Here is a 14,817-nt window from a genome sequence, read left to right as displayed (position 1 = left end):
CAATTATACAATTGTATTTGCATATTAACTTTAAAGTTGAAACAAACGAAAATAAATAGATTAAAGAAAAAAGACTTGAACTCAATTTAAATTTAAAAATCAAGTTGAGTTTCTTACGTATCCGCAATGCCCAATTGCATTGGAAAATTAAAGCCTACGTATCTGCAATGCGCAATGCTCAATATACAGATACAATTATATAACTACATTTGCATATTAACCACCACGAGAAGAAGAAATATTGCCAAGCGAAAGTAATATTATTAACTATCAAGTATGATAAATAATGAGCACAAGAACAAGTTAACAAGTAAACAACTTGAGCAAATTGGAGAGAATAGACGTAGAGAATAGAAAATTTGAGATAGAGAAGAGAAATCCTTGTCAACACAAGAATGGAGTGAGTAGAAATGATGCGGAAGTGGGTATTTACAGGAGAAAAATTGGGAGAATATAGATGTAGAGAATAGAAATTTTGAGATAGAGAAGAGAAATCCTTGTCAACACAAGAATGGAGTGAGTAGAAATGATGCGGAAGTGGGTATTTACAGGAGAAAAATTGGAAGAAATAAGATTTTAAAAAAATAATAAAAAAATTTAAAGAACGACGGTTTCTTAATGGTTTTCAGGCCTACTCCTGCTGCCCTATGCCTGTTAGGATTGATATACTGAAAAGCACAGTTCGAGCATGTTCCACGGATAGAATTGCTCGTGTACAATAAACTCTACAATCCACTTTTAACCCAATCCGAGAAGAAGTAATTTTATCGCATTGGTGTTTGTTTGACTTTCATTGTGCAAGGGGCACCAAACCCAGCAGTCTTGGCCATTGGTTACTTGATCATCCGTTTCAATCCACAACATATCATACTTCCGGCTCTGGATCAGAATGCACAAGATCTTGAAGCTCCTCGTTGGATGTAGGCAGCTCGTTCTCCCGAGAACGCCTCAAGGAGCCATTTTGATCAGAATCCAAGCTGTGTTCGGGCATGTTGGCGCTCCTTTCTATGCTTCCAGTGGAGTTTCTAGTGTCGTTAAAGGATAGCTTGTTGGGACCGGGACAGAGTTTGTGCCTAGCCTTCACCTTCCTTCGCCATCCATGAAGCGATTGCCTCACATTGGCGGACACAATGGTCTTCTTGAACTTGGACCCCATCTGCAACGCAACAAGGTGGCGTGCATGTCTTGTAACAAAAAATCGGAGATGCGATGAAAATGGATGCAAGGGCCGAGTTGTACCTGAGCCACAATGACATAGAGAGGGAAAGTGATGAAGCTACACCAGAACTGCGACACCACTCTGCGCAAAAATTCCCTTTAGACTCCATCTTTACACAAAATCCAAAACTGGAAACATACCCAAATGTCAATCGAATTGCTAGCAATGCATGATCTTCGGTGTAGCATGATGCTGCCCTTATCTCCCACTAGACACCAAACACAAATGATGTGTTACTATCACAATCCGTTATAGTCCCTCCGTTCCAAAAATTTTGTTACACTTTGACCGGGTACAAGTTTTAAGAAAATGTAATGAAAAGTGAGTTGAAAAAATTAGTGTAATGCAGGTCCTACTTTTATATAGTTTTATAATAAAATGTGAGTGGAAATGGATTAGTAGAATATAAGGTCCACTACCAAAATAGTAAAAAGTGAAATGTGACAAATTTTGTGGGACGGACGGAAATGGAAAAATATGACAAACTTTATGGGACGGGGGGAGTACCATCCTAACATTCTAAACTTGTTTACGAAGATCAAGCCTTACCAATGACCATATATATGTTGTCATCTCGAATGCATTCTGAAAAAAAAAGCATTGTTACCTAGAATACTTATAGTCTTTGGGGTGTTATCAATTGCTAAATATTTAAGTTGCTAACTCCGGTAACTCATCAACGCAGTGTATTAAAAATGTCAACACATTATTTTGTTGAACTTCAATATACTGTGTTGACATTTTAATGTCACCGTGTTGACATTTTTAAATAGTTAGCAATATAACGCACACCTATAGTCTTTTGAATCTAAATCCTAGTAATGTAACCTAACCTGAAATGATATGAATTGTATCAACCGAAGAAGCAGCCTGGGCTTGCCAAACCAGAAGAGCTCGTCCCTTAGATTGAACGTCTGGATTTCTATCCATTGGCTTGGCTCCATGATTTCAACGGCCAGCTTTACAACTATTTGGTGTAGCTTTGTGCCCAGTAGAAGGATCAACTGCTTAAGCATAGCGTAAGCTATTGATACATGAGGAAGGTTCGCAAAAAAAAAAAGTCGCAAACTTACAATGATTGGAAAGAAAGAGATCCAGAAGTACACATTTGTTCCTGATGCCAGAGAACGATACACATTAGAATAGTAACATAAGAGCACAATTGATCACAAGAATACATGTAAATTGCTTTACTGCAGATTCATAAACAATATTTAGTCTATTAAGAGTAAAAGGATCTTACCATGAAATCCCAGAGCAATGCATGTGATAGCGAAAATCCAGAGCGGGATGCTGCAAACGATGGGAGGAAATGTTATACGCTCTACAGACGAACGAGTCATTGCAGCATTTTAAATTATTCTAGTACCTAATGCCTACAATATCTCGAAACTCTTCCTCCATGCTCCGAAGCATGTAATTATGGAAGTCGTAAGTGAACGGTAATTGATGAGTCTGCAAAGATAAAAGCCAAAACAACGAAACGAAAACTTATACATTAATTCCCTTTGTGAACACCAGTTCATTTAAACTATGTTACAACAATTGACAAGAGAATTTAACAACTTACGGTAATGAAGCCGAGTCGCAGTGCCATATAGTCAGCTTGGTTTATCGAACTCCAGAACTGGCGACTGAAACAAAGCTGAAACAAAGCACACGAATTCATTGGTAGACGGACGGTTTTGTCAATCGTGAGAGTTTGTGTTTTCATACCAGCCAAACGAGAAGTCTGTTCCGACTCCAAGGATGAGATGTGTGATGAGCAATAAAACTCGATAGGCGCCTTATTGGCTCGCCATCTGTTCCGACATCTTCAGTATCAACTTGAATATTGCAAGGAAAGAATTCCATCAGTTATGGATATAAATTTCGCTAGAAATATAACAGTATCATATCAACTACCAGCAGATGTATCCTCAGTTATCAGGCCTCGAAGAGCGAATTTCTTGGCATTATTTTCCCATGTTCTCCAACTATATATCTGCATCCAGAACAACAAATTTTGCACATGCGGTCCAAAGTAATATGTCGAGATTTAATGTGGAGATGAAATACCGACCTTGATCATGGCTAGTGCGATGGCTAAGAAACTGTACGAGACATGAGTAACGCCCAAAACGAACAAGAACCGACGGAGCTGCTCAAGGCTCTCGGATGAAGTGAACGGTTCACGATCCTAGGAGAAAGAGGTGGATTATGAGCGCCTCCCTTCGGCATTTGATTTAGAGATTGGAAACATTCATCTGAACATGATTCTAGTATGGTTTCTTAAATTGAGAGTCTTTTGTATGATCACAACATATTCAGTTTAACATTCAACGAGGGAAGCAAACTCACTATCAGACCGATCACAACGTTAAACACCGAAAACCTTAAATAATCGTGACGAATGAATACACTAAGCCATATAACACCACATAAAGCAAGGAAGATATCCAACAACAAACTATCGTCGTACCTTGGGGCAATAGTCATAATCCAGGTCTTCCAACAACAAGCGTGAAATCGAGGAATTAAAACGACCAGGCCTAAAAGCAACAGTATGTCTGTCAAGAGCTTCTTGCTGTGCAGATTTAAGAGAACATGGATAGAAGCGGCTGCTCATCAATGTAGACGGCTTGATGCAAATTTTGGCGATAAACGCAATCCAAGGAGTCATCAACACTGAGAGTAGCCCAAATAGCATTAACTCTGGTTCACACAAAAGAAGCAGTTCATGACACCAAAACACAAGAACATCAAAAAGACTACTACTAATATGCCACAAAAGAGCACCTTCTCTGATCTTGTCCAAGGCAGCAAGAAGATGCTTCCTTTTAGTCCTATCCAACCACTACACACAAGAATACATTCAATAATAATAGTGCTAGTCAAAAATTTAAGAATCCATTAAAAATCCACCATTGTCACAAACACAGAAAAATAAAGAGTTGGAAATGAATACTACTTACCACCCCAAACTTCTTCAAACCTGTATGAAGCAAAAAGCTAATGGAAACCAAAAAGGTGATAACAGTGGCCACAGTCCAGGTGGGTATCCTTGCCAAAGATCTTTCCTCCTTACTTTCCATCAATAAAAATTGAATCTTTAACTCATACAATCATAATGGATCTGTTTGAATAGTCACCATGACATCTTCAGCATTAAAAATTGGCATCATGGGGTGTTGTACAAAAGGGTGGCACAAGGCAATATCGGCCCTTTCATCAACCATCAAAATTTATACAAACAAATACAGAGATTTGAGCTCAAGAAAGTTTGATGTGGGAAATCAATGAACTGCACAACTATTTTTTTTTATTTTTTATTAAATTATTGCTACAATACTGTATCTATTTCATGACCAGGTCAGCAGTAGGTTATGTACTAAAAGTTTGCATTAAAATTCACTATTTATAGAAAAAAATATGTTAATATATTATTTTACATTTTTTTTTGTTTAGAATAGACAAGTTATATCACATATGGCAATTTTCATGTCTTGTTTCATTCTTTTATTTTTTTAGCTTTCACGATTAAAAAAGTATACTTACTTTCAATAATAATAATAATAATAATAATAATAATAAATTAATGGTTCAAATTTCTTTACATTCTTACTTTTTTTGACTTATTTAAAAGAAAATTATTTAACTCCAACGTAAAAATTACATTTTCACTGAATTAAATGTTTTAGTGAATAACATATGAATCTATTTATATTCGAACCGAAATTATAACAAGTCACATTATAGCTTAGTATTATTTGAATGAGAAAAATGTAATTATAATCACTACTTTACAAATTTTGAATCTGAAATTGTGGAGGATCAATTTATTATTACTTTCCATGATTTTTAAACTGACATTAGAATCCACTGCTTAGTGTCTAGTAAAGTACTTATGTTTCTATGCATTAACTTGCAAATTACATTTAAAGAAAACTAGTTTTTCTTTTTCATGCTATTAATATCTGACATTGATGCAATCGGATTTGTAGTTGGAATCTATCATCTTTGGGCGGACTATTTCTTTGCATACTGAGTTTCTTTTTACATTATTTGGTATTAGTATCGCAGAGTTTTAATTGAATTTTATGCATTAAAAATTACATCTAATTAATATGTAGTTTTTTTTCTTTCATTATTTTGCATTAATATATAGTTTAAGTTATTGTTCAAGAATTAATATAGGGTGGCTGAACTATTTTTTGCTTATTATAAATTTGGAATTTATTGATTTTATCACAATTTACTCAATTGTACGTAGTAGTATCAATTTATCATCGGAATTTTTAGTCTATAATAGTTGACGTGTGACATGATGCATGACATATGATCAGGATAATATATTATTATACTTAACAAAATTATATTGTATATAAGAATATAATATTCTACCATTTTTTCCTAAGTACAATTACCCATAAAATTGATGCAAAATGTAATTGATAAATTGAAAAGTTTATAATGCACTTGAAACAATTACTAACATTGTAATTTGATTGATAGGTTTAACCTTTCATAAAATTTCATATTATATTGTTAAAAGCCTCCTTTTAGCCCTACTGCTGTATAAACAATCATGCAAAAAAGTAAGATGGATTGCGAATTGTCTAATGTATTTGGCACTTCAATTAAAATGAACATCAAATAATGTTTGCTCCAAATTAAAATAGTACTCCCTCCGTTCCACTGAAGATGACTTACTTTCCCTTTTAGTAAGTCTCATCCAAGATGATCTATTACTAAAAATAGAAATTCATATACCTCTATTTTCTTTCATCCTTCTTAGTATTTTATTTTCTCCACCTAATACAGAAAATAAAACTACATAAAATCTCGTGTAATCCAAGAAAGAGGTCATCTTCACGGATGGAGTAATATTTTTGCTCGACAAATTGAACAATATCAAGATCTGACGAATACAAACAACTGAATTCATGAATGTCCCTATAATTTGTTTAAAAAATCGATATATATGGTCTTCTTCTTTCTCTTTGTGTTGTTCTTGTTGGCTCAAATATCACTCACATAAATTGTTCTGACATTCTTATCTTTTTTTCCTCTGAGTCTGAAATGATTCATACCATTTTGTCCTTACGTTTTTATTGAAAATTATGGGCACAGAATAATAAAATTCCTCATTAACCAAAGATGCATTTGATTGCGATTGAATAGCTCGTATTCAATTGTTTAGTGAACTTATTATAACCAGGCAATCATATTCAATAAAATGAGTTAAAAAATAAAATTAATTTAATAAGCATAAATTTTTTGTCTTAAATTAAGAGTTCCAATAATTGAGGTGTTGAATCTATACTTATAATCCCCCCATCATCACTCATTTCCAATTCTAATAAAACAAATGTTGTACTATTAAATTAGTACTTAACAGGTTGGCATATATATATGGCATCTAATTCATCTCTCACTAATTAATTAAGTGAAAGGTAGAGTCACACCCCAAATCCCCACTATTATAATTAACATCATATAGTAGTAGTATATAAAACGCAACCAAAAACTCTATCTCCATTGCTTCATTTTATCAGCTGGAAATTTCAAATACCTTCTTGCATTTTCATGGATATCATCAAGAAAAGGTTCTTATATGCATACAAATACACACACACACACACACACACAAATCAGTTTTCTAATGTGTCTTCTCACCTTGCAGTGCGTGTATTTTTTTTTAAAATTTTTGTCAGCGTTGGAAGTGAAGTTATCACTGTGGATATTCAGGCAACTAAAGATTTGCTCACTCTTGGCCACCGCTATCTTGATGTTAGGTAAGAAATTAAATTTGGATCAACTACAAAATAATCAGTCACATCTTAATTCAATTAAAATTTTTGTTTTGATTTGAAATTTTATATACTATATTTAATCAGGACTGAAGAAGAATTCAAGAAAGGCCACTTAGAGAATGCTTTGAACATTCCATATATGTTTACTACTCCAGAAGGTGGACATATTTTTTTCAAATTGTATTAAATAAAATTATAACCCAATTTATGTTATCTTGATTTTTTTTTGAAATTTAATTTAATATTTGAGGGCTTTTGATCAGGCAGGGTAAAAAATCCCAAGTTCCTGGAACAGGTTATGGCAATTTTGGGAAAGGAAGACAATCTTGTTGTGGTATATCAATTAGTAAATTTAATTCTTTGTAGTGTTATTATTTTTATCTTATTAAATTTTTTAAACATATACAGGGTTGCCAAAGTGGGGTTAGGTCTGTGTATGCAACTACAGATCTTCTTGATGCAGTAAGTTTAATTAATAAGTTTAATTAATCCTTTTTCTTGTAATTTGTATTTTTCGATTTTTTGGTTAAATACATCTATGAAGCTATTTTTTTTAATCAATGTAGAATTTTTGTTTTTATATATTATTATTTGTACATTACAGGAATTCAAGCATGTGCTCAACATGGGTGGGGGATACATTGCCTGGGTCGGAAATGGATTTACAGTTAAGAAGTCAGTTTGATGTGAAAATATGATTTGAATAAGTATTTAGTGTACCTTTATTGCACCTACAATAATAGGATGCAAACATTTTATTATAAAGTATTATATTGTTCAGTGGAAGAAATGCATACTGTTCGATAAGCTAATGAAGCGTGTGTAATAAGAATATTGTTGATTCAAGAAATATATGTTGCGTGAGTAATATGAATATTATTGAAATATATATTTCTCAAAGTGTCTGTTCTTACAAAAATTCCCTATATCTTAACAAGAAATAGAATAATAAAAGATGGAATAGATGAAGAATATGATGTGTCAGTGTATGTCTCACCATAAGCGATATATTTTTGTTTGCACACATTTTGGAAATATAATACTTCTTCCGTCATAGTAGGGGGACATTTCTTTTTTACATGGAGATTGACAAAAGGTGTGTAATGTATTAATTAAAAGATAATGAAGTAGGAGAGAGGAAAAGTAAAAATAATAAAGTAAGAGAGAGAGGAGTAAGAGGGGGAAAATGTGTTACTTTTGATTAAAAAAGAAAATGACTCTATTACTATAGAACGCTTAAAATAAAAAAAATATATGACTCTACTACTATGCAACAGATAGATATAAAATAGTTAAAGTGGTGATAATGTCAAGTAAGAGATATAATATTGTGAAGACAAGTCCTATCTACATTATGTTATCACTTACTTTACATTTTCTCCACTAACTATTTTATACTCAAGTCTGCCACGTGACGACTAAGATTGAATCTGCTCCTAAATCTAAGGAACCTCATTGGTGATATGGTGTAATTTTAAATATGGTTGTCATTTTAATACAATCATCATTAGTATTTATTCATGTTAGAGTTTAATCATATGCCTAAAAATATTCACAATATATTAATGTTTTATATTTTATAAATATGACTAATTTTCATTATTGTGCTTCAGATTACTCACATGTTTTTTTATGCATAAAAGGCTCAAACCAAAGATGACGAGCAAGAGTCCAACAACAACACTCCAACAAAAGTATAAACCTGCCACGACCAACAAGATAACGCTAAACCAAAAGCAAAAACAATCACGCTCAAAGCTCACACCACAAGCATCTAACCACCAAGCAAGCAAGGCTAAAAAAGCTTACAACAAACCGAGGGCAAGACAAAACCTCTTTAGTGGTATTTGATTGTAACCTTAGCCTTATGCTTGATGTCAGTCCATCTTCTAACCCGGCTCAACACCTCATATATTTGCTCTTGTATAAATGGAAACTCTAGACACCATCCTTTTTAGCCCAAGAACCTGACCTCCACAATAAGAGTGTCTTACTTCTTGGATTACTCACATGTTAATTTTATTATTAGCAACCCGATTAAGCTCGCTATGCTAGCTTGAAACCCGAACGTTTAAATTATGATTGAAATTCTTTAACTCGTTAAAAAATTCAGTTCAATTAGTCCACACCCGATTAACCTCTAAATCGGGTAGGACTATCCTAAAACCAGCTGGGATTAGCCCGCCAATAAACATGCTATGTATTGAATTAACACCATAATTTGTAAAATTGTGGATATCTAAATATGTACATTGATGGGGTACGTACTAAACAAGCCCAATAGCAGTGACGGCCCATCAGCCCAAAGCCCAAGGAAGAGTATCAGTTCGGCATTACCAAAGAGTTCGGCCCCAGCCTACAGCTCGGTAAAAGCCGACCAATCAAGCTCTACTCTCAGATCGGCAAAAGCTGCTCGGCAATAGTTCAGCAGTTCGGTCTCATTATTCGACCGAACTGGGAGATAGTGGACTCATGCAGAACCTCCACGACCTCCACTACACGATCTATTTAGTGGTGTCAACTCATGCAGGATCTCATGCAGGATAGCGGACCAAACAAAGAGATAGTGGACCCATGCAGGATCTCATGACCTCCACGACATCCACGACCTAATTAGTGATGATGTAAGCCACGACCTAATTAGTGATGATGTAAGCCACGACCTAATTAGTGATGATGTAAGCCACGACCTAGTTAGTGGTGATGCAAGCCACGATCTTAGTTCAATGTATAAATAGAACTTAGATCAGATAGACTGGAAAAAGAGAGCTCTCTAGACATCAAATATCATATAGCAAGTCTCTATTTGTAAGCTGTAAACCAGATCAAGCAATACAATCTTGCCCTCCTTTCTTCCCGTGGACGTAGATTTACCTCAGTAAATCGAACCACGTAATTCCTTGTGTCGTGATCTATATTTTTTACCCGCATTTGTTACCATCGAAAATTCGCCCAGCCATCACTGGCGCCGTCTGTGGGAAACAGAGAACCAAATTTGTGATAAAGCGAATTTTTGACCCTTTTTCCACCCCAAAAGAAAAAAAAAATGCATACCAGATCACGTAACACCCATAATACCGTTCGTGATAACCATGAGGAAGCTAGTCCAGCCCACAGGTCTGGAAAACAGCCTCGGGAGAAATCTACTTCCAGTTCTCACGGAGAAGGAACAAGCCGCTCAAAGACTCATCGCACCGAGTCTTCCCAGCAGCCCGATTTGAACGAGGCTGTCAAGTTGTTTTTGGCCGAGAAGCAGGAAGAGTTCTTAATTTTCCTGCAAAAGGGCCAAAAGCCGGAGACGAAAACGGTGGATTCTCCCTCCTCATCCAGACATGAAAGTCACTACCGCAGTAGTGCCGTGTCTTCCAGGAAGAAGAATCCTCAACCCCGACATGTTCCTGTTCCTCCTCGGTACCGGAATCACAGGAGAACTCCATCTCCTCCATACCGAAGAGATGTCGGGTTCGCCATGTACGGAGCATTGAAGACTCCGTTCTCGGACGATATCACCCGAACTCCCTTGCCACAGAACTACCGAACTCCGTCGATGACTTATGACGGGTTAGTGAATCCTCATGACTTCCTGGGACGCTATCAGTATAACATGGCGAACCAGGGTCTCAATGAGGTCCATATGTGCAAGCTGTTTCCCGAGCTGCTTATCGGGAACGCAAGAAGGTGGTTCGATAGCCTCCCCCAAGGCAGCATTAGATCTTACCGAGATCTAATGGATGCTTTCCACAGGAGGTTCTTTCAGAAAGCGGAAGCCCGAATCACTTCGGCTCAGCTGCTTTCTATACGTCAAGGTCGCGACGAAAAGATCAGCGACTTTATGACGAGATTCCACAAGGAATGCCTACAAGTAGATGATCTCAATGATCTACTTGTCATTTCGGCATTCCAAAATGGAATCCTGCCCGGAGCTCTCTACAGAAAGCTCGTGGAATGCAGTCCGCAAACAGCTCAAGAGATGTGGGACATTGCGGACCAGTTCTCCCGTGCCGATGAGGCAGACCGTCGCAAACGGTCTTTAGACAGCTCATCCCGAGGAGACAGGAGGAAGCCCGATCATAGCGATCAGGGACATCCTCGCCGAACTCCTTTTGGCGATCAGGGACATCCTCGCCGAACTCCTTTTGAAAGGATTCAAAGGACTCCGGTGCAAGACCGATTGGGGCCACGTCTCAATCCTGAGAAGCCGCCCGCTCAGTTCGTACCATTGAACAAGTCGAGAGCGGAAATTTTCGAACTGCATTCCGATATGTTCGAAAAACCAAAGCGGATGACGAAATCGGCCGCGCGTCGACCTCAGGATCAATATTGCTCCTTCCATCAAGACCACGGTCACGATACCGAGGAGTGCCGACATTTGGCTGCAGGTATTGATGCTCTTGTGAAAGCAGGGACGTTAAAAAAATACCAAAGCAAGCAGCCGAAAAAGAACAAAAAGCAGAGAGGTGCGAACTGCGCTCCTCAGGATCTGAAAAAGCAACAGGACCCCGAAGACGATGACGAGCTGCAATATGATGGAGTAATCCTGACTATTGATGCTCTCCCTGCCGGGAAGACTAAATCGTCCCTGAAGTCAGAGCGCAGAGGCTTCAATCGAGAGGAGCCAACGCATAAAAGGCTGAAGCAGGACGAAGTGATTACATTTTCAGATGCAGATCCCGTCCCGGCCATCTCTCCTCATCAAGACGCTATTGTCATCCAAGCCGGAGTGGCAAACAAACTGATCCACAGAGTGTTTGTGGATACCGGAGCGTCAGTCAGCATTCTTTTTAAAGAATGTTTCGATAAACTAGAAGTGGATCCAGCTCGGCTCAGTCCGGCTCCACTTCCTCTGAAAAGTTTCGCCCACGAGGACACCCGCCCTGAAGGTATTATCAGCCTTCCGATCACGGTGGGAAAAGCGCCTACAAGCTCCAGTACGATGATCGAGTTCTTTGTGGTAAAAGCTCGGTCCCCGTACAACATCATCTTGGGAAGAGACTGGCTCAACGCAGTTCGGGCCGTTTGCTCTACTTATCACCTCACCATCAAGATTCCCACTAAAGGTGGGATAGCGGTCATCCGAGGTGATCAAAAGAGAGCAAAAGAGTGTCTGCAGATTGCGCTTAAAAGTGCCGAGCAATCAGATCGGCATCATCAAGCATAGCAATCACAGCAGCCGGAGTCAGAGGCAAGCGAAATGACCGAAGTCACACCAGAGTCGAACTCAATGACCGTTCAGTTATACGAAGATGATCCATCCAGAACGGTCAAGATCGGTTTCGCGGGAACGCCTCTACTCCGGGAAAAGACCATCCAGCTCCTCAAGGAGTACAAAGATGTCTTTGCATGGTCTCCGTTGGACATGACCGGAGTGCCCCCTGAGGTAATCACTCATCGGTTAAATATTGATCCTTCAGTCCGGCCTATAAAACAGAAGCAAAGACTCTTTGCGGCAGAAAGAAATCAAGTCATCCATGACGAAGTCCGCCAATTATTGAAAGCGGATGTATTATTCGAGGTGAAATATCCTTCTTGGGTGGCCAATCCTGTGATGATCAAGAAAAAAGAAGGAGGATGGCGGATGTGCATAGATTTTACCGATCTAAACAAGCACTGTCCTAAAGATTGCTATCCCCTTCCGAACATAGATAAAAAAGTAGAAGCTTTGATCGGCTTCGAAATTTTCTGTTTTCTTGATTTATACAAAGGCTACCACCAAGTTTTAATGGATGAGAATGATGCTTCAAAAACGGCTTTCATTACTGACTTCGGCATCTTTGCTTATAAAAAGATGCCATTCGGTTTAAAGAATGCCGGAGCCACATATCAAAGGATGGTAGATAAGCTTTTTCGGCATTTGATCGGAAAAGAGGTTGAAGTGTATGTTGACGACATAGTCGTCAAAAGCAGAAGCACTTCGGAGTACGAAGACAACCTCAAATCCACCCTCGACGTGCTCAAAAAAGCCAACCTCAAACTCAATCCCCAAAAATGTACCTTTTTGGTAGATTCGGGAAAGTTTCTGGGTTGTTGGGTTTCAAAGGACGGACTCAAGGCAAATCCCTCAAAAGTTCAAGTTGTTCAGAACATGGCGATGCCGAAGTCCATACATGATGTGCAAAGGCTAACTGGATGTCTAGCCGCACTGAATAGATTCCTTTCCCAAGCAGCCGAAAAGCAACTGCCGTTCTTCAAAGTGTTGAAAAAGGCACCAAAGTTTGAGTGGGGAGCCGAGCAGAAAAAGGCTTTTGACGAGCTCAAAAGTTATTTAGCCAAGCTTCCAATTCTCTCTGCTCCAACAGATGCCGAAGTGATATTCTTATACTTAGCGGCATCAGATCAAACCATTAGCGCGGTGCTTGTACGAGAAGAAGGCCTAAAGCAGCTTCCCATCTACTTTACAAGCCGAGCATTAAGAGGTCCAGAAACAAGGTATCAACCTCTGGAAAAAATTGCTCTGGCGTTAGTAAATGCAGCAAGGAGACTGCGGCCATACTTCTATGCTCACAAGGTATGCGTCTTAACCGATCTGCCACTTCGGCAAGTTTTGACCAAGCCAGAAGCATCAGGCAGAATCGCCAAATGGGCCATAGAGTTGGGAGAACACTCAATCGAATACCTACCTCGGAAAGCCATCAAGGGACAAGCCTTGGCAGATTTTCTTACAGAGGCAAAGTTCGATCAAGTAATCCCTGTCATTGCCGAACAGAAAAATTCTGCCAATACCGAACTAGCACAGCCCCTGGAATCCGAAGTAGAGCCGCCGGATTGCTGGAGCGGATTCGTAGATGGAGCTTCGAATAAAACGGGAAGTGGAGCTGGTATTCTACTTATCGCTCCCGACGGACACGAGGTAATTTATTCACTTCGGTTCTTATTCCCAACTACTAATAACGAAGCCGAATACGAAGCCCTCCTTGCCGGACTTCACTTAGCGCAAAGTCTATTTGTCAAATCTCTCAAAATCCATTGTGATTCACAAGTCATAGTGAATCACATGCTGGGTACAAGTGAAGCCCGAGATGAGAGGATGAAAAAATACTTGGACAAAGCACAAAGCATTAGCCGAAGTTTCTCTTATTTTCGGATAATCCGCATTCCCAGAGCGGAAAACAGCCGAGCAGATACTTTAAGTAAGTTGGCCTCATATCCGAGCTCAAAGGTGGAGGAATTACTACACCGAAGCATTGATGAAGCTGAGGTACATTCAGTAACCAGCTCGCCGAACTGGATGACGCCGATCTTACAGTATCTAGATCAAGGACAACTGCCCGAGGATAAGAGAGAAGCTCGGAAAATCACATGCCGAGCACTTCGGTATGAACTTCATGAAGGAGTCCTATACAGAAAGTCCTACCTTCAACCGTTATTGCGATGTGTAGGACCAGAAGAGACGGACTACATCCTTAGAGAAGTTCATGAAGGATCTTGCGGTAGCCACATCGGAGCTAGAGGTTTAGCTAAAAAAGTTCTGAGATGGGGATATTATTGGCCAACTTTGGTACAAGAAGCAGTGCAGCTCGTCAAGACATGTACGAAGTGCCAAATCCATGCAAATATCCCAAGGATGCCGCAGACCGATCTATGTGCTATGCAAAGCCCTTGGCCTTTTATGCAATGGGGCATAGACATAGTAGGACCACTACCACAAGCTCCTCGGCAAATGAAATTCCTTATCGTTGCCGTGGATTACTTCACGAAGTGGGTGGAGGCTGAACCATTAGCTACGATAACGAGCTCGAAGGCATTGGAATTCGTCTGGAAGAACATAGTGTGCCGATTTGGCATACCCCACATCCTCATTTCGGA

General features: G+C 38.6%; 2 protein-coding genes across 2 annotated transcripts; one reads left to right on the top strand and one right to left on the bottom strand.

Annotated features, from left to right (window-relative positions):
- Positions 1-865: 865 nt before the first annotated feature.
- LOC121770395 (MLO-like protein 4) lies at positions 866-4,293 on the bottom strand. The gene is made up of 15 exons (XM_042167130.1): positions 4,174-4,293; positions 3,998-4,055; positions 3,681-3,913; positions 3,282-3,398; positions 3,125-3,203; positions 2,936-3,045; positions 2,790-2,864; positions 2,589-2,674; positions 2,463-2,512; positions 2,293-2,333; positions 2,053-2,223; positions 1,769-1,804; positions 1,360-1,427; positions 1,240-1,300; positions 866-1,156 (listed from the first exon to the last, which is right to left on the bottom strand). The coding sequence occupies exons 1-15, from the start codon at positions 4,291-4,293 to the stop codon at positions 866-868; spliced, it is 1,596 nt and encodes a 531-aa protein (XP_042023064.1).
- A 2,367-nt stretch (positions 4,294-6,660) lies between these two features.
- Positions 6,661-7,914, top strand: LOC121771049 (thiosulfate sulfurtransferase 18-like). The gene is made up of 6 exons (XM_042167846.1): positions 6,661-6,807; positions 6,916-6,996; positions 7,099-7,172; positions 7,278-7,348; positions 7,423-7,476; positions 7,619-7,914. The coding sequence occupies exons 1-6, from the start codon at positions 6,788-6,790 to the stop codon at positions 7,697-7,699; spliced, it is 381 nt and encodes a 126-aa protein (XP_042023780.1). The 5' UTR covers positions 6,661-6,787; the 3' UTR covers positions 7,700-7,914.
- Positions 7,915-14,817: the final 6,903 nt, after the last annotated feature.

The sequence above is a fragment of the Salvia splendens genome, chromosome 16 (genome assembly GCF_004379255.2).
Source record: "Salvia splendens isolate huo1 chromosome 16, SspV2, whole genome shotgun sequence".
NCBI lineage: Eukaryota > Viridiplantae > Streptophyta > Magnoliopsida > Lamiales > Lamiaceae > Salvia > Salvia splendens.
Note: the sequence above shows the minus strand (reverse complement) of the source record. Positions and strands in the feature narration are given on the sequence as shown.